Below are 19,445 nucleotides of genomic sequence, written 5' to 3' on the forward strand. Positions count from 1 at the left end.
ACTGTTGTTTTGTATATTTATCAATGATACTGATGAAGGTATATCAGGCTTAGTGTCGAAGTTTGCAGATGATACAAAGGTTGGCAGGGTTGTTAATGACAGTAATGGCGGTGTGCTACTGCAACAGGATCTAGATAATTTGGGCAGATGGGCTAAGAAGTGGCAACTGAAGTTTAACCTTGACAAATGCAAAGTACTGCATATGGGTAGAAGTAACCCCAGAGAAACGTACCAACTGTGTGGTACTACACTTAAGGTGGTAGAAAATGAAAAAGACCTGGGAGTAATTGTGCAGTCAGATATGAAGTTTTCTGAGCAATGCAGACAGGCTGCCAGGGCAGGTCATGGGGTTTTGTCAATGATATATAGGAATTTTGCTAACAGGGAAAAGAAGGTGATTATCCCTCTTTATAAGTCAATGGTCAGGCCACGCCTTGAGTACTGCGTACAGGTCTGGAGGCCTCATCTTAAGAAGGATGTAGATTTACTTGAGCGTGTACAGAGAAGGGCAACAAGATTGGTGAGGGGAATGAAGGGATCCTCTTACCAAGAGAGGCTTAAGTTCTGCAAATTGCAGTGGCTGGAGACTAGGCACCTGCGCGGTGATCTGATTGAGGTATATAAGGCCTTGAATGGGTTGAGCACGCTGAATTCTGATGGGATCCTTCCACTTGTTCAGATTACGAATCTAAGGGGGCATAAATTCAAATTAAGAAAAGACAGATGTAGAATAGATGTGCGGAAATTTTCCTTTAGCCAGCGGGTGGTTAATTGCTGGAACAAACTTCCATCTGTCGTAGTGGAAGTTGATAGGTTGAATAAATTTAAGGAGGAACTGGACAGGCATTTGGAGGGAATGGTGTGATTTTTTTTTTTTTTTTTTTTTTTTTTTTGGCTGATGCTGCATAAGCTCATACATTTGCTTTCTTGCATCACATGCCACTAGTGCTACTACTACTGCTGCTTTCAGTTAAACAAAAAAGACTTGAAATTATTAATAAGTTTGAAAACGATGCATCCGTTAAATCTCTAGTGAACCATTATAATGTTGGTGACCAAACCATACACAACATTGTAAAAAATAAAGGGAAGCATCGTATTGGACACACGAGTAGTACATGGTAAGTTTTTTTTTATCTATCGGCATATTTTTTACGTAAGTTGCTGAACATTTTTCGATACCGTAAGTCCCCGACTTGCACAACTACGGATTGTCGTAAATTTGTTTTCACTCTTTTTTTTTTTTTTTTTAGGATTGTAAAATTAAAAACAACAACACTAAAAAAAAAAAAAAAATACGCAATCAATAACGACGATCAAGGCATGCACAAATTGCACAAGTGAGGTCAGAGTAACAAGCAAAAAAAATAGGAAAAAAGAGAAGATTCTTACAATTATTTATGTTTTGTTTTTTATATATGACTGAAGATTTCAGTGAAGGGGACACACATTTCACCATAATAACGTAAAAACCCACAGAATTCCAGCTATTGATATTATCGCAAATGCAAAAGATCGAGTTTACTACCCGTTTATAATAGATTGCGCTTAGAGAAACACCCAATAAAACAGAAAGTACAAATTAAGACAAGTCTATATTGCCATAAATTTATAGTTTATAGGACTCTTCTCTTCTGATACTGATCACATTGCTACAAAATGAAGTAAAATAATCTGAAGATAAAGAACAAATTTACACTTTTATTATCTTACCAATTAACAAAATTAAATGATACATGAAAATCGACAAACAATGTGCTGAATCGACAAACAATCAACAAATTGAATGCTGTCCAACTCAACTACTCTTGTGAAAAGAGTGAGAAATCTGGCAGCAAAGAAACAAAGTTCAAAAATGGTGCAGCAAAAAATAAGAAATTATTTTCGTTAAAAGACTATACATATGAGTTATTGTGGATGAAAGTTCCATTTGTTTTGTTACCGATGAATAAATATATGTAAGTACAACAGTGTTTTTTTCTAAACTTACTAAACGTTTTTTTTTTTTTTTTTTTTTTTTCCTTCTCTTTAGTATCCAAACAGTATTTTTAGTAAGTTCGAAAATCCGAACAAATTTGAAGTCCCAACTGCCCCCGGTCCCAATTAGTTTGGATTATCAATGCTCTACTGTACCAATAATAATAACAATGGTCGCTGAATTTGAACGTTATTATCGATACAACACAATGGCAGCAAAATTCGAATATGCTTATCAATACAACACAATAGCAGCAAAAATCAACTACAGTTTCCTTAAGCAATTACAAAGGCCAAGTAACGAATAAATTCATCAACTTGATCACAAATTAATTATAAATATACTGCAAATTTTAAATCAAGTTACAAAATAATAATAATTTTAAGGCAAATAGAAATATTTCTACTTAGCAGCTTGAAAATGCTGCAAGTCCAGACACCCAAGGCAGCAATTTTATATATAATAGTTTCTTTTATTAATACAGTAAACCCCCTCTATTCATGGGGGTTACGTTCCTGAGAAATGCCGCGAATACCGAAAACGCAAATACTGAGTTATGGCTCCCATAGTAATAAAGGGGTTCCGTTCCAAAGTATGAAATATATAAGAAAAACTAGTCTAAAATTTTGTCTATGTATGTATTATATGTACCTTCATAATATGACTATGACAGACAGTACATAGTGAAATGCAAGCATATGGCATCGAAATGAAAATAAGAAACAATTTAATATTAAATGTAATATTTATTAGAAATTTCAAACTAATCATTCAAACCAGTGCCTTTGCTAGCAAAAAAAAACTTACACCGCCAGTGCTATCACCAGTTCCGCTAAAGTGTTGATAAAGGAGTTTTGCTTTTTCACGAATGATGAGTGAACTTAACGGAATTTTATTTTGAGTTCAGTCTTCTATCCACAGATTTAAAGCTTTTTCTAATTTAACATCACGAGTTACAGAGCAAATTTTTGAAACAATTAGCATGTTTTCACGGATACTACGGCGGATTTTTTCTTCCTATTTCTTGATTGACTCATTGATTTTATAATGTTTTGCCACTGAGAAGACACTTTCACCATTAGAAATTTTATCTAATAACTCAATTTTATTCTCTAATGTCATCACCTTCTTTGATCTTTTCGCATTTCCCCTATTATTTGTAGCCATATTTTTGTACGGGTTAGAAAGAACTTGTCCACAATAAAGTCATTTTCTTCCATTAACACACTCGAAAAAGTCTGTTTTACACTGCAAAACGGTAGATTTATCACTTTTGTAAGCATATCAATTTATAAATTGATAAATTTATTCAATTTATAAGCATATAAATTAAAAGCAAACAACAAAACCTTCCATGACAAGCACATAACACATACTGAACAAGGATTAGCGAGAAACATCCACGCTCGCAATTTTGCCACCCCACCCACTAAGCACTGTTTGACGGGGAAAGATAATTTTAGCCACGCCCATGTTTTTTATGGCAGAAAATGTTCACGGTGCTTTAAAATTCACATTTTTAGGTTTCATTTTATATTAAATCAGCGACCACGAATACGTGAAACCGCAAATAGCGGGGGTTTACTGCATTTAGTAAATTTTACAATGGTTATTACAAGATTCGCCTTGAACACCTCGTCAGAGGGTACCATGACTCATACGGAAGTAGCTGATGGCACTATCTGGGTTAGTCATGATCTTATCTTTTGCAGAACCTGTGGCATGTATTCCATGGTTGACTTAGTGAATAATTATAGCTCACAAGGCAATTTTTTTTTTCTTTGTCACCATTGCAAAGAGTGTATTGATCTTAAGTTAAATTTGAGTTTGAGTCGTGAAAAAAACGGGTGCTTTATCTTGAGAATAATGTAACTGGGAGCTCGTCAGGGATGCACTCGCGATTCAGACCCCAGGACAGAATAACCAAGGGCAAACTACTCTAGTTCAAAAGAGTTGTGTCCTAAACAAACACTTCCCTGCAACCTTTAGAGCATATGTTGGCTTATTGCCATTTACTGGTTTTGATGCTTTTCTCACATCCTGGTATGTCTTAGCTCAGCTTTAAGTTTTTGTAGTTCTTTTTCTTCCTTCCACCTCTGGCATGCTCAAGAGTATGCACAGGGTGTTCATATTGGCAATTAATTAGCATTAGCAAAAGCACATGATGAAAGAAAGCAAGCTTGTACAGCATCAGCCAAAAAAAAAAAAAAAAAAAAAACCTTATTTCACCCATCCCCTCACTCCAAATGTTTGTCTAGTTCTGCCTTGAATCTATTTAAGCTATCAACTTCTACGACAGATGGAAGTTTGTTCCAGCAATCAACCACCGCTGGCTAAAGGCAAACTTCCGCACATCTATCCTACAACTGTCTTTTCCGAGGGTAGTCTTTTTTGGGATAACAATTTGGAAATCCTGGGATGACCAGGATTTTTACATTGTTTTACATTCCTCTTTTTCTGTGCACCATTCAAGAAAGAATATCAGCAAGCATTTATTTTATTTAACCCTTTCAAAGGCTTATATGCTTCATTTAAATCACCATGGAAATGTGTAGTTTCCAGACATTGAAATTAATAAAAGCACCAGCCATTTGTGGTAAGAGTAACTTTTGTGCTCCCAACTAATCTTGTTGTTCTTCTCTACACCAGTTCCAACAGATCTATAACCTTCCTAAAATTATGCTTCAAAAACTTTATGCAGTATTCAAGTGTGGCCTAGCCATTTCCTTATACAATGAAGTAAGCTCCTCTATCCTTGCTGGCAAAGTCCTGTACATTGCTGACAGAATTCCTTGAGGTGTTCAAGCAGTTCGTCTGCAATATTCGGGGAATTTAATGTTGGACTGTATGTCACACTCAGTGACTGATTTTGGTGCTGCAAAACAGTATGTTATTCTGGGATTACTGCCATCAAAATGTAACACCTTGCACTTATCTATGGTAGCAGTGAACCATTGATATTGGAGTGGCAGCTGACTGTGCTTTCTGGGTGGGCTTTTGTGAGCTCAATAAATAGAGTGCAATGGGATTGAATGACTCTCTTAGTGGAATAGTAAATAGTCATATCAGTTTGCATCCCATGGAATGCAACTTTTTCAAAAATTACTACTTATTACTATTTATTGGCTTTACTGCTTTCTTTGCCTCCTGATAAGATATGTTCAGCCCTGCCTTCAACCACTGTCTCTTTTTCCTCCTTCCACTGCTAGCATGCTCTTGAGTATGCAGGGTGTTCTCCTTGACAGTTGATGCATACCAGTTTTGGATGCTGAACATCCCATGATTTTGTGATCCTTTGCACCACATCGAGACCATGCAAGGGCACCATGACAGTCCATTTCTCTGTCTGTATTATTGACATTTGAAGTATCTGAAAGGATTTGGTATGTATGACCTTATAAGGGCAGTGCAAATACCCAGCTGTGATGGAATTTGGAGATGTTAGTGAGTTGAAAGTAAGGATGAAGTTTCTAGTGGGTACTAGATTTCTATCCCTGCACATGAATATTCTCTTTAGCTGTTACTCCTTGCAACTTCTTCCTCTGATACTTCCATAAGATCCCACTTGGAGATCATGGCACAAGGTGAATTTGGTGTTTTATATGGGGTAACTGTAATTGGTATTCCTCCAATACACGAAAAAACTGTTCTGAATACTTATCATATTTTGTTTTGATTAAAAGGTCACCAGAACGTAGCCACTTTACCTATTTCAGAGAGACTGCCAAACCTTCTAGCCCCTTCTGTGTAAAGAAGGGAGACATATTTGTTATGAGCTTTTCACTATTTGGGTGGATTATCAGGAAGTGTGATGTAGGTTCTGATATCTGCTCTATTCTGGGGCTTTCTGCTGCTCTGGTAACAATATCATGCACAGTTTTCTGGTAGGGATTGTGTTGGGGTCCCAGAAGAAAAGGTTACATTATCAAGATTCATAAGTATTTTTGTTTTGGTCCAGTGTTCTGGACTCCTTACCCATCATGAAGGCCCAAATGGGATACCCACTACCTGGAAGACAATAAATGTGTTCGAGAATGGGACACCAGGGCTACCCAAACACCATAAAAGCACCACTGCCAGCCTGAATCCTGTCTTTCGGATCACGAGGGTAGGGCATGGCACTGACACAGTTGCCCCTTTCAGATGAATCTGCTAGCTAATTGATCCTGGCCAAGTCATACAGGACCACATATTTTGTCGAAGCAGGGGTCAAAGTAGTGTGTTGAAGCTGGGACCCCTCAACCACCAGGATCCCCCTTTCTGAGTTTCCACAGGTTGCCGTGATGCTAATCTAGAGGACCAGCAGTGTTGCTGAGAGATTCCCTCATCATATACAGGTGCCTATATTAAGAGAGAGGGGATTTGCTGAGGTGTAACCACAATTATTCTGGTTCACCAGATTCATCATCCAAATCTGCAGACTCTTCTCTGAAAGGTGGATTGGGAATTGGCAGGTCTTCATTATGTGGTGCTGGACAAGCTGAGGGTGCTGAGGGTGGTATGTTGGGATACACTACAGCTTTCAATCTGAAGACCTTTTAAACTTTGACATATACACAATACAAAAGCAGCAGTCACCATACAAAAAGAATACCTTTTGTTATACCCCAACTGCATGACAGTACAACTAAGTAATATAAATCTCCCCCCCTCCAAATTTGCATCTATACACTTATGACCACCATGTTACGAGCATTTTAATATTGAGCTGAAATTTATATGGCACTGGCAATGGACTGCCCAGACATTTTTGGAGAGGGGGGCTATAAATGTTTCACATTGGTAGCTTTTACAAACAACACCATATGACAGTACGTTTATATAATTTAAACAAAATTTTCCTGGTGAGCTTTAGCCCCACTCCTGTGGATGCACCTCTCTCCAATGTTGACCTGCAAATAGCACAGTAAAAATGAGGTGCCTATAACTTGTCTTTATCACATATGGTATTTAAAAAACTTCATATCATGTTTACTGCAAAACATGCTACGTACCTATATAATATCCACAAACACAGAAGAACCGAACCTATTGGTCCTTGAGGTTGTCACAGACATTCTCTTAGATGTGCAAGACAAGCTGTACTTGCTACCTGGAAGTTTAAAACACTGATGGAACTGATATTCGGATGACATGCAAGTCAAGTAGATCCAATTTCGGCGAAGTCTGGATGGTCTGCGACAGTCAAATCCTCTGCTTGCACCTTCATGACGGTAGGACTGTTAGTAATCCTGGGTATAACTTCCATGCACAACCATACTGTGGATGACCACCCAGATACAAACCAACGTAAGCAGGGGTCGAAGAGTAGCACCCACACCACATAGAGGAATGCCGCCCCTCTGTGTTACCAGGCAATACTAGGTGGTAGATGACTCATCAACAGGAGCAATACCACCACTTTGCTTACTGGAGGCTTGAAGTGGAGGAACCCATGTTTAGTCTCCAGAGCTAAGTTCCAGTCAACCATTCCCCATCTCTTGCATCATGCAGTATGACTGATGACTTTTCAGGTTAGGATGAACATCATGGCAAGATCCAATCTTCCTTACATTTCAAGGGTCAGCTCTAAAACGATGTTCACAGGCCAGCCACTAGTTAGTACACCGGACTGAACCTATTGGTAACTCTACAGGAGGCTTCCGGATCAGCTAGTGTATAATCTTGCTACCTCTACTCTGCCAGACAGTGACTGGAGGGAGACTGAGCATGTGTATTCAGGGGGCATTGTCGAAGTCACGTTATGTCAAGGATCGGGGTATATCCTTACGATGTGTATGCCATACAGAAAAATTTCTTTACTTCATACAGCATGTTCCCCCTCCCCACTTTTTCTTACTATTGAATACACAACAAATTGTCAAACTAATAGAGTAAGCTTATCTGCAAAAAGATCTAAACCACCAAAACACATCCTAGTTCATTTCACAAATATACGTGGTCACAGTTCTAATCTCAATGTCCCTTTCCACTTGCAGTCTGCCAAACCCCATGTACGTTTTCTGACAATCTCAGTTATCAGTTGATTCAACTATTGCTCATCTCAGTTGCCCAAATTATTCGCTGTATGATTCCTTTCGCCTCAACGGTGGTACTTGTGCATATGTCCATTCCGATATTCCCTGTCAGAGACTTGGTAATTTGAAATCTCCTCTTTTCGATCTTCTCTGGCTTAAAAACTCTACCTTATTGTGTCAGATTCATCTGTTGTCTCTACCATTCTCTCAACTCCACTAATCACTTGGAGCTCTTTGACTTCCTCTCTTTGCAACTTGACTTTCTCCAGTCCAACTTTCCTATCAGTGATGTAATTTTCCTTGGTGATTTTAATCTTCACAACTCCAGCTGGCTTCCATTTTCTAGTCACACCGACCCAGCTGATCGAGATACTGAGGCTTTTCCAATTTCTAATGACTTTGCATAGATTGTTCATTTACCTACAAGAATACCAGACAATCCTAACAAAACAGCCCATACTCTTGATCTTTTTCTCACAAACAAAGTACAAAAACTTGTACTTTGTTTGTGAGAAAAAGTACCTCAGGTACCTCAGATCACAACTTGGCGATTGTCTCTTCTCCAATCGAGCCTTTATCTTATGGCTATTCCCAATCTTGCTCTGTTTGGCATTACAAGAATGCAAAATGCATGCGAGATTTATTTTCTTCTTTTCCTTGGTCGGATTACTGTTTCAAAACTTCTGATGTCAATGTTTGCTCAGATCATGTCAGTGAAATTATTCTTGTAGGCATGAAATTCTTTATTCCACACTCCACGTTAAAATCTTGACCTATATCTAAACCTTGGTTTTCCAATAAATGTGCTAAGGCTGTTCAAGAGAAGAACGTTGTATATCATAATTGGGTTGTTTCCAATTCTTCAGTTTCATATTCTGCCACACCAAAGGGCGCAACAATAGTAAAGCAGAAATTAATCAGTCCAAACTAGATTTTGAACAGGCTAAGATTAGAAAACTTGCTTCTTGCCTTAATGGTAGCCGAGCAATCTGGTCTCTTGCCAAAGCTATTGGCTACAACTTTGTGCAAGGCCCAAGGGGTAGAATTTTTTTAAGCCTGGTCTGTACTTGTTAACAGTAGAAACTACTTTTACAGGGATGGAATACACTTAAATAGAAAGGGTGCAAGAATATTTGCTGATGCTATCGAGGCAGTGTTAGGTGAGTCGGAAAACAGCTAGCTTGGGGGAGGATACAAGGACTAATAGATTAACAGTAGCCACTGGCAGAGGTGAAAGTGATTCTTGCACTGCTTCTACTGGAATGAGCAGCAGCCTGGAAAACAAAATGCAGGGTATTTCAGAGACTGCTGGGAGTCATTGCGGTACAAGTAAACACATAGGTTGTGTTAGGGTTCCTAAGAATAGGAACAGTTGCATGTATACTTGAGTGTACAACAATGCTAGGAGTTTGGTAAATAAATTTGATGAATTTGAGGTATTGCTCAAAACATCAGAGGCAGATATTGTTGGGATATCAGAGACGTGGTGTCACACAGATATAAGGAATGCAGAACTGGAATTTGGGGAGTACAATGTGTACAGGAAGGATAGAGAGGATAGAAAGGGAAGAGGGGTTATGCTATTAGTTAAGAAACACAAAATCCAAGGAAGTGAAGCCAGTCAACATCACTGGACAGTGCAGTGTCGAGTCACAGTTTGGTGTGACATAAGCATTGGGAGATCAAAATTGAGAGTAGGATTGTGCTATAGGCCTAATGACTCTGATGAGTATAATAAGAAACTGTACAGGGTAATAGAGTGGGCCAGTAAATCAGAGATTTTTATAATGGGTGATTGTAATTTCCCCAATTTTGATGTTGTTATTTGCTTTTTAGGAGCATTAGCAACTAAGGCCATACTGCTCTGGGGATATGCGGTGGTCATTTCCTGACCTTTCCGCATCCTCTGTATTTAGTGGTCACAGGCTTGAACCCCGGTCTAATCAGGAAGCGTGTGCTACGCACTGCTGCTCCTGCCTACCTGGCTACGGAGGCGCCCCCAGATATTGACTGGAATTTGTGGATTGGTCACTCACACACTAGCAAGGCTTTTTTGGATTTATTGGATGATTGTTTTCTACATCAGCATGTTTAGGAGACAACTAGAGGGAGTAATACTCTTGATTTGATTATCAGTAGTAATTCTTCATGCATTACGAATCTGCAGATAAATTAACCACTAGGTGGCAGTGATCACAGTGTGCTGAAGTGGGATTTACTCAAAGAGGTAACTACTGAAAACTGAAAACCTGAAAGTGGTTTTTGCTTTCGTAAAGGTAACTACGATGGTCTGAGACAGAATTTAAATTCTATAGGGACCAACTAATGATGTTACCAACAGCAAATTCAAAATGGGAAGCATTCAATGAATTTATCTGGAAGCTACAAGGCTTTACATACCAACTAAGAAATATTGTTCAAGGTTTAGGCCTACATGGATGTCAGATGAACTAATGAGACATATGGCAGAGAAGAACCAAGTCACAAAGGAGATTAGGCAGGCAAAGAGAAATTATGAGAAATCCTGGGCAAAGAATGCAAAGATTTTGTTATTTGTTTTTTTTTTTTTTTTTTTTTAGTAGCATTAGCAACTAAGGCCATATTGCTCCGGGATATGCGGTGGTTATTCCCTGACCTTTCCGCATCCTCCGTATTGGTGGTGACGGGCTCGAACCCCGGTCTAATCAAGAAGCGTGTGCTACGCACTGCTGCTCCTTCCCACCTAGCTACAGAGGGACCTAAAGAAAGAAAGAATGGAAAGAAAAACCAAAAATCGTTCTTTACCTACATAAACTCTAGAAGGAAAGGGATGAATCAAATTGGTCCACTGGATATTGATGGTTCAACTGTTAATGATGCTGCTCAGGTGGGTAACAAACTAAACGAGTATTTTGCTACTACATTCACACTTGAGGAGTTATTCAGGAAGGGGAATGCCAGAGGTGAAGTAGTCTATCAGTGAGCTAGATGATTTTGTAATAACTGAGAAGAAAGTGGAGGAGAAATTGTTGAGGATAAACATAAAAAAAAAGGCACCAAGGGTGGATGGGATCTATCCAGTTATATTAAATGAGCAGCAAAGGAAGTAAGCAAACACTTATCCATAATTATGAGAGCTTCTTTGGACTCAGGGGAGGAACCCATAGACTGGAGATGTGCAAATGTGACCCCAATTGACAAATGAGGATCAAAGGTTGACACAAGTAATTATAGACCTGTGAGTTTAACTTCTGTTTCAGGAAAATTAATGGAGGCACTGGTTATAAAAACACTACAGGATCATCTAGACAAGACTTCGGTTATAGCTCGGACACAGCATGGATTTGTTAAGGAATAGTCTTGCCTGACCAATCTGATTGGATACTATGATGCAGTCACAAAAGAACTGGATGCAGGGAATAACTTTGATATTATATATTTGGATCTTAGAAAGGCTTTTGATGCTGTTGCACATGGAAGACTGCTGCACAAATTGGAGCAGTGTCGCATTGGAGGCAAATTGCTGCTATGGATAAAGGGATGGTTGAGCAGAAAAAGACAGAATGGTAATCAATGGACACTGCTCATCGTACTCAAACACTGAACCCTGAGGGACCCCACTAAGAATGTTTTTAGTGGAGTCCCTCGGGGTTCAGTGTTGGTGTCCATTGTTGTTTTCTGTATTTATAAATAATATTGATGATGGTATATCAAGCTTAATGTTCAAGTTGGCAGACGATACAAAGGTTGGCAGGGTTGTTAATGACACTACTGACAGTATGCTGCTGCAACAGGATCTGGAAAGGTTGAGCAGATGGGCAGAGAGGTGGCAATTTCCCATATTTAGTACTTTACATTGACAAATGTAAAGTACTACATATGGGAAACAGTAACCCCAGAGTAACATATCAACTCTGTGGTACTACACTGATAGTGGTAGAGAATGAAAAGGAACTAAGGGTAATTGTGCAGGCAGATATGAAGTTCTCTGAGCAGTGCAGATGGGCTGGAAGAGTAGCTCATGGTGTCTTGTCAATGATATACAGGAATTTTGCAAGCAGGGATAAGGAGGTGATAATCCCCTTGTATAAGGCAATGGTCAGGCCACACCTTGAGTACTGTATACACGTCTGGAGGCCTCATTTCAAGAAGGATGTAGAGCTGCTGGAAAGAGTACAGAGAAGGGCAACAAGATTAGCGGAGAACAAAATTAGTGAATGGAATAAAGGGTTGCTGTTACGAAGAAAGGCTTAAATTTCGCAAATTTCAGTGTCTGGAGACTTGGCAACGGCGAGGTGATTCAAGGCTTTATACACCTCTTAAAGAGGTGTATAAAGCCTTGAATGGTTTGAGCATGCTCAATGCTGATGGGATTCTTCCTCTTGCTCAGAATAAGAGAGGGCATAAATTCAAATTGAGAAAAGACAGATGTAGGATAGATGTGTGGAAATTTGCCTTTAGCCAGCGGGTAGTTGGTTGGTGGAACAGACTTCCATCTCTTGTCGAAGTTGATAGCCTAAATAAATTTAAGGCTCAGCTGAACAGGTATTTCGAACGAACGGAAGGGTGAAAAGGGGGTGAAGTTTTTTTTTTTTTTGGCTGATGCTGCATAAGCTTGCTTTCTTACATCATATGCCTCTACTAATGCTAATTTTTGCCCATCTCTGCTCCCACCTCTGTCAAAACCAGATGGTTCTGTTGTCACTTCAGCCAAGGATAAAGCTGACCTGCTAGCATCCCATTTTTCTTCCAAATCGTGTATTAATGATCTTGGTAAAATGCTTCCCACTATTCCCAACACGCGCCATTCAATGCTTCATATAGTCTTCCGTCAAAAGGATATAAGAAGGATTTTGACGAATCTCACTGCTAAGAAAGCTCCAGGTCCTGATGTCATTTCTCCACTTGTTCTCAAAACCTGTGCTCCTGAACTTACTCCTGTTCTTTGCCTCCTTTTTTTTCACTTTCTTATTCCAAAGACGTTTTTCCTTCTGCTTGGAAATTTGCTCATATCCTGCCAGTTTCTAAAAAGGGTGACAAGCCCCTCCTATCCAATTATCATCCCACTGCAATTACTTCTACTCTTTCTAAAGAAATGGAGAAATGAATTAACCACGAACTCTTAAACTACCTAGAAACCGTCCATCTGATCGACGATCACCAGTATGGATTCTGTCAGTGTCGATCCACTGGTGATATTCTGGCTTATGTAACCCATTTATGCACTAATTCAATGGAAAGGTTCGGTGAAACACAAGTAGTTGCTCTTGACATCTCAAAGGCTTTTGATCGTGTTTGGCATAAAGGTCTTCTAAACAAGCTTCCATCTTATGGTTTGCCAACTGTTTTTAGTAATTGGTTATCCAGTTTTCTCTCTGATCGCTCACTGAGGGTGATGGTAAATGGCTCTGTCTTTTAACTTTTCCACTAATGCCGGTGTCCCCCAAGGTTCTTTCCCCCACTCTTTTCCTCTTGTATATTAATGACCTTCTTCCATTGACTGGAAATCCTATCCATAGTTTTGCCAATGATAGCACATTGCATTCCACCTTCCATTTTGAAAAACCTTGCCCTGCTCAATCAGCTTCAACTTCTCGAATATCCGCTACCAGTTACTTAAATGCCAATCTCCAGGTAATTCTCCAGTGGGGCAAGGACAACTTAGTTGATTTCAATCCTTCTAAAACTTAGTCTTGTCTTATATCTCACAAAAAGGATTCTTCTGACTCTATGCTTATCTTTAGTGACACTCCGATTTCTAGGCAAAATGATTTATCTCTTTTGGGGATTACCCTGACTTCTAATCTCTCTTGGCACAAGCATATTACAAATATGCTTACTTCACATCTAAAAAACTTGGTTTTCTCTTTCGCTCTCGGCATTACTTTTCTTCCAAACAGCTGTTCACTCTGTACAAATCCACCCTACCATGGAATATTGTTCCCACATCTGGAATGGTGCCCCCAAACCTCTATCAGGCTTCTATATTCCATTCAGAAGAGAGCAATTAAGTTAATTGACGACTCCTCTCTAACAGAGTCTCTCCACTTTCTGTCTCAAAGAAGTACTGTTTCTGCTGCATGCCTTTTGTAGAGATGCTTCCATGGGCACTGTTCTTCTGAATTGTGTTCTATAATTCGCACTCTTTTAAAAAACAGTCCGAACATGTGCCACCACCAGAAAACATCCATTTACTGTCCAACTTCAAACTCTCAGAACCAACTTTTCATCTTCCTCGTTTATTCATTCAACCGTTTTCTGGAACAACCTTCATTCGTATTTCCTGAAAATTACAGCCTACAGAAGTGCAAGTCTAATGTCAACAAATATCTTCTTTCGTCTTCTCAACCTCCAACTCAATCACGGTACTAAGTACTATAAGTTCTAATACCTCTCGTGTTTGGGGTTTTCATAAAAAAAAAAAAAAAAAAAGAAAGTCTGGAAATAACTTATATCTTCATTTGATAGCAATAGCAGACAGCAAAAAAATTTTAAAAATAATAAATACTACAGGCTCTTAATATGACTATATAGAGGCTACAGAAGTTCAAGTCTAATGTCAACAAATATCTTCTTTCGTCTTCTCGACCTCCAACCGAAGCACGGTTCTAAGTACTATAAGTTCTAATACCTCTCGTGTTTGGGGGTTTCATAAAAAAAAAAAAAAAAATGAAAAAAGAAAAAGTCTGGAAATAACTTATACCTTCATTTGACAGCCGTGGCAAACTGCAAAAAAAAAATTTTTTAAATAATAAATAATGAATACTACAGGCTTTTAATATCACTATTGATACACACACTTATTTAATACACATAAATGTTGCAAAAACACAAGCTCTTCAATTGTTGCCATAACTGATACTAGAGAAATATCAATGACAATTGGATTTAGCATGTAAAGTATATATAAGAAACAGTAAAGTATAAACAAAATGTTTTTGTTACATAGTGTTATGAAACACTATGTAACAAAGTGTTATGAATTTCGCATTTTAAAATGTGAAATTCATTCATTGCATTCACAAAACCTAACCCCTGAAGAAGTTTTCAACAGTATACTTCGACAAAATGAAAACATCCAAGATGCATTAGGAACCACTTGCTACATGAAAATTAAAAATTCTCATGTAGGTTCATGGGACCACTATTGAACAGTCTCATTGGATGGTTACTTTTGACAGGTTTTACTGTATTTCTATCTATTTATTTGCAAATAAATTTCTGTATGTCATTTAATTAAAATACCATTGCTCATCTTTCACTATCTTTATGCTTCCACACAAAATGTTCACATCAGAAATACAGCATTACAGTAATTCTGTTTATCATAAAAAAAAAAAAAAAAAGAGCAAACCTTTTGAAAACTAGCTAATGCTGCCTTTGGATCTTCTTCTTTTAAGGCTTTTGAATTATAATACTGATTTTCCAGGTCCACATCTGGTTCTGAGTTACTATCCTCAGAATATTCCTATTAAAAAAGAAAAAAAAAATGTTTCAGATCTACAAAAGTAAAAATGTTTACATTAATATATATATTAAAAGACTGATGCTACCAGTACTTTTCTTATGTGCATAAAACACCTATGGCCTGCACCATGTCTGTCCATCTGAAACAACTGAACTCCAGATGGACACATTTCCAAGAAATTTTATACTATCAGAAAGAAATTATATTAGAAAGATTTGTCGAGCCATCTCAAATTTTTATTAAATTTGAACACATGGAAATCCGGTAATTATTATTTCTTTATTTCATACATGTCACACAGTTATCAATAAAATACACATTGCAGCTGAAGTTATTTATGCTTGTTGCCATGTTCTTGTTGGAAAAATTAATGGGCAATAAAGGAGAAGTTCTCAGTTTAAGTACTGCACACCTGAAAGTTGACACTTTTTTGAAGGGCTAATTTTTTGTTATTATCAATTTACTAAATGTATATATAATGATTTACATTATTTATTATCTAATTAATCACAGCAGAAACATGAAATGTGTCGTATTTAACTTTTTATTAAAATTGAGGACGAGGATATAACAAAATTCTAAGTAAATATGTAAAGGTATGTGCAGTGAAGCAAAAATAAATACTTTTATATATTATAAGTTAATTAGTAATTAAATGGTGAAGTTAATTAGTTGTTTACTTTTCATTTCTATTCATCACATAAAGGGAAAATTTAATTATCTCTAATCCAGCATCTAGTGTTCTCACACTAGTCACTAGATTGGAGACAGTGGGGGAAGAGGAGAAACAAGAGGCTGTGAGAACACTAAATGCTGGATTGGAGAAACCCCAAACAACATGATGTCAGCTGTTAGAGGAAAGCTAAGTTGTAATCCATGTGCTACCTCATTATGCATATGAACAAGACCCTGGCAAAGCATTTGTAACATTATGCCCATTTATTAAAATTTTTTTATTGTGGTGTTTAATGTGTTTGAATAGTTTATTTCATGACTGTAAAGATGTTATTCACCAATAAGATTCATGCTGTCACAGAGGCCTGCCAATAGTTAAAGAGTCAAAGTCAATTCTATTAGCAAAAAAAATGAACACTAAAACTTCCCTGGACTGTACTTGTTAACAGGAGAGACTGCTTCTACAGGGATGGGATACACTTAAATAGAAAGGGTGCAAGAATATTTGCTGATGCTACGAGGCAGTGTTAGGTGGGTCGGAAAACTGATAGCTTGGGGGGATACAAGGACTAATAGTTTAAGAGTAGCCGTAGGCAGAGGTGAAGGTGATTCTTGCACAACTTCTATTAGAAAAAGTAGCGACCTGGAGCAAGACGTGTTGGGGGTTTCAGGAACGGATGGCAGTCATCGTGAAACAGGTGGGTATATGGGATGTGTTAGAGTAATTAAGAATAAGAATAGGTGCATGTATACTTGCATGTATACCAATGCTAGAAGTATAGTAAATAAATTTGATGAATTTGAAGTGTTGGTCAAGACATCAAAGGCAGATATTGTTGGGATATCAGAGACGTGGTGTCACACAGATATAAGGAATGCCGAACTGGAATTTGGGGAGTACAATGTGTACAGAAAGGATAGGAAGGGAGGAGGTGTTATGCTGTTAATAAAGAAAAACATAAAATCAAAAGAAGTGCAACCAGTTGATATAGATGAACAGCGCACTGTTGAGTCAGTTTGGTGTGACATTAGCATAGGCATTTGATGCAAGAAAGCAAGCTTATGCAGCATCAGCCAAAAAAAAAAAAAAAAAAAAAACCCACTTCCACTTCACCCCTCTGTTCGTTCAAAATACCTGTCCAGCTGAGCCTTAAACTTATTTAGGCTATCAACCTCCACCACAAGGGATGGAAGTCTGTTCCACCAACCAACCACCCGCTGACATAAGCACTGCGAAAGCAAAAATAAGAGTAGGAGTGTGTTATAGGCCTAATGACTTGAATGAGTACAATGAACAATTGTACAGAGAAATAGAGTGGGCTAGTAAATCGGAATGTCTTATAATGGGGGATTTTAACTTCCCAGATATTGACTGGAACTTGTGGGTTGGGCACTCACACATTAGTCAGACTTTTGTGGATTTATTGGATGATTGTTTTCTGCAGCAGCATGTTCGAGAGGGAACCAGAGAAAGTAATACTCTTGATCTGGTTATCAGCAGTGATCATTCATGTACAGTCGGTCCTCGTATAACACGTGTTTACATTACACGAATTCGATCATACACGATTTATAAATAGGGGAACGTTATCTTATATAACACGAACCGAATTCGCTTATACACGATTCGCCTTTGTGTTTACAAGAAATGGCAGTCGAACGCGGAATCACCCCAACTGAACGCAACATGATAGGAATGAAGAAGATTCTGAAAATGTATTCATGTGTTTTATATCAGTGAAAGGGAAACACATATCACCATAATAACGTAAAAACCAACACAATTCCAATTATCGATATAATAGCAAATGCAATTAGATGGAGTTTACTACCAGTTTATAACAGATTTCACTAGCAGAAACGCAACTGGAAATTGTTTTTATTGTTTTATGGTGGTAACCCCCAGAAATGTGCTTTAGTAAAATGTGAGGTGTTAATAGTGTATCTCGGCCTTTACGGTGTTGTTTATTCAGTTGCTACACGCGCGCAGCTTTGTTATGTGTATCAAGCGTGCCTCCTCGTTTTGTAATTGTGCTTTATTCCCTAAAAATGAGTAAAATACTTAAAAGGTGTGAAAAGGAAGCATTCTGGCTAAGACACTGCAGATTCAGAGAAAAAAAAAAAAGCAATATAGATAAACAGAGGCGGACTGGATCAAAAATTCTTAACCGGGAAAATTTATAGTGGCCTCATACTATGGTTTATGGCCAAAATCACACCGGCCTCTGGCCCAACGTGGTTTCCCCCGTAAGGCTTCTGTCGATAGAGAAAAAATATGAAATTGTGAAACGCTTTGAGCGAAATGAAAGGCCATGTGATATTGCACGTGCTACAGACCTAAATGAGGCAACGCCGAGAATTACAAAGAATGCAGAGAAAATAAAAATAACTTTCATAGCAGGAACAACTCAGTGTAATTAAAATCCATTAGATTAAGACACAAGAATTGGAAGAGATGGAACGGCTGTCATCTGTTTGGATAGAAAATCAAACAAAAAGCAAGTTTGCTTACGATAGAAGCAAAAGCATTAGCAATATTTTATTACGACTTACGTATTATAATTTATACTTACGTATTATAAAATACGTAAGTATTTTATTACGACTATCTTATTTAATATAATAAATTTTTTACGAATAAAATACGTATTTTATTCGTAAAAAATACTTTTTTAGTATTAAAAAATACTAAAAATACTTTATTATAATATTTTATTACGTATTTTAATCGTTATAAAATACTTAACGTATTTTATAACGATTAAAATTACCCGATTATTTATTGTTTGGTAATGGTTTGGTTCCAAATGTGTGTTCAATCTTTGGTGGTCGGCACCTAACCCTACTTTTCCCATAGGGCCTGTTGTTTATATTGCACAATTTCGCATTGCACGAGGGTTTCTAGGAACGCAACTATCGTGCTATATGAGGACAGACTGTATTAGGAATTTGCAGATAAAAGAACCACTAGGTGGCAGTGATCACAGTGTACTGACGTGGGATTTACTAAAAGATTTAACTACTATCAGGGGTAAAGGAAAAGGTTTTTGCTTCCGTAAAGGCGAGTACAGTGGTCTCCGACAGTTTTTAAATTCTGTACAGTGGGATCAACTGACGATGTTACCAACAGTAAATTCTAAGTGGGAAGCATTCAAGGAATTAATCGTGGAAGCTACTAAAAGGTTCATACCTATTAAGAAATATTGTTCAAGGTTTAGGCCTAAATGGTTGTCAAATGAACTAATGAGACTCGTAAGAGAGAAGAAAAATGCATGGGATGCATATAAATTATCAAGCGATTCAGAAGCCTATGGCAGATATAAGTTAA

The 19,445-nt window shown here is 37.8% G+C and overlaps 1 protein-coding gene across 1 annotated transcript in view; it reads right to left on the reverse strand.

The window, feature by feature from the left end:
* alien (COP9 signalosome complex subunit 2 alien) overlaps nucleotides 1-19,445 on the reverse strand; it is a 424,708-nt gene that overhangs the window by 365,656 nt on the left and 39,607 nt on the right. Inside the window, exon 2 of the mRNA XM_090368501.1 lies at nucleotides 15,329-15,442. Within this exon, the coding sequence (XP_090224627.1) occupies nucleotides 15,329-15,442 (114 nt within the window). The remainder of the gene's footprint in view (nucleotides 1-15,328; nucleotides 15,443-19,445) is intronic.

Source organism: Mastigoproctus giganteus, chromosome 2 (assembly GCF_048544385.1).
Source record: "Mastigoproctus giganteus isolate SK-2022 chromosome 2, ASM4854438v1, whole genome shotgun sequence".
NCBI classification, from domain to species: Eukaryota; Metazoa; Arthropoda; class Arachnida; order Uropygi; family Thelyphonidae; genus Mastigoproctus; species Mastigoproctus giganteus.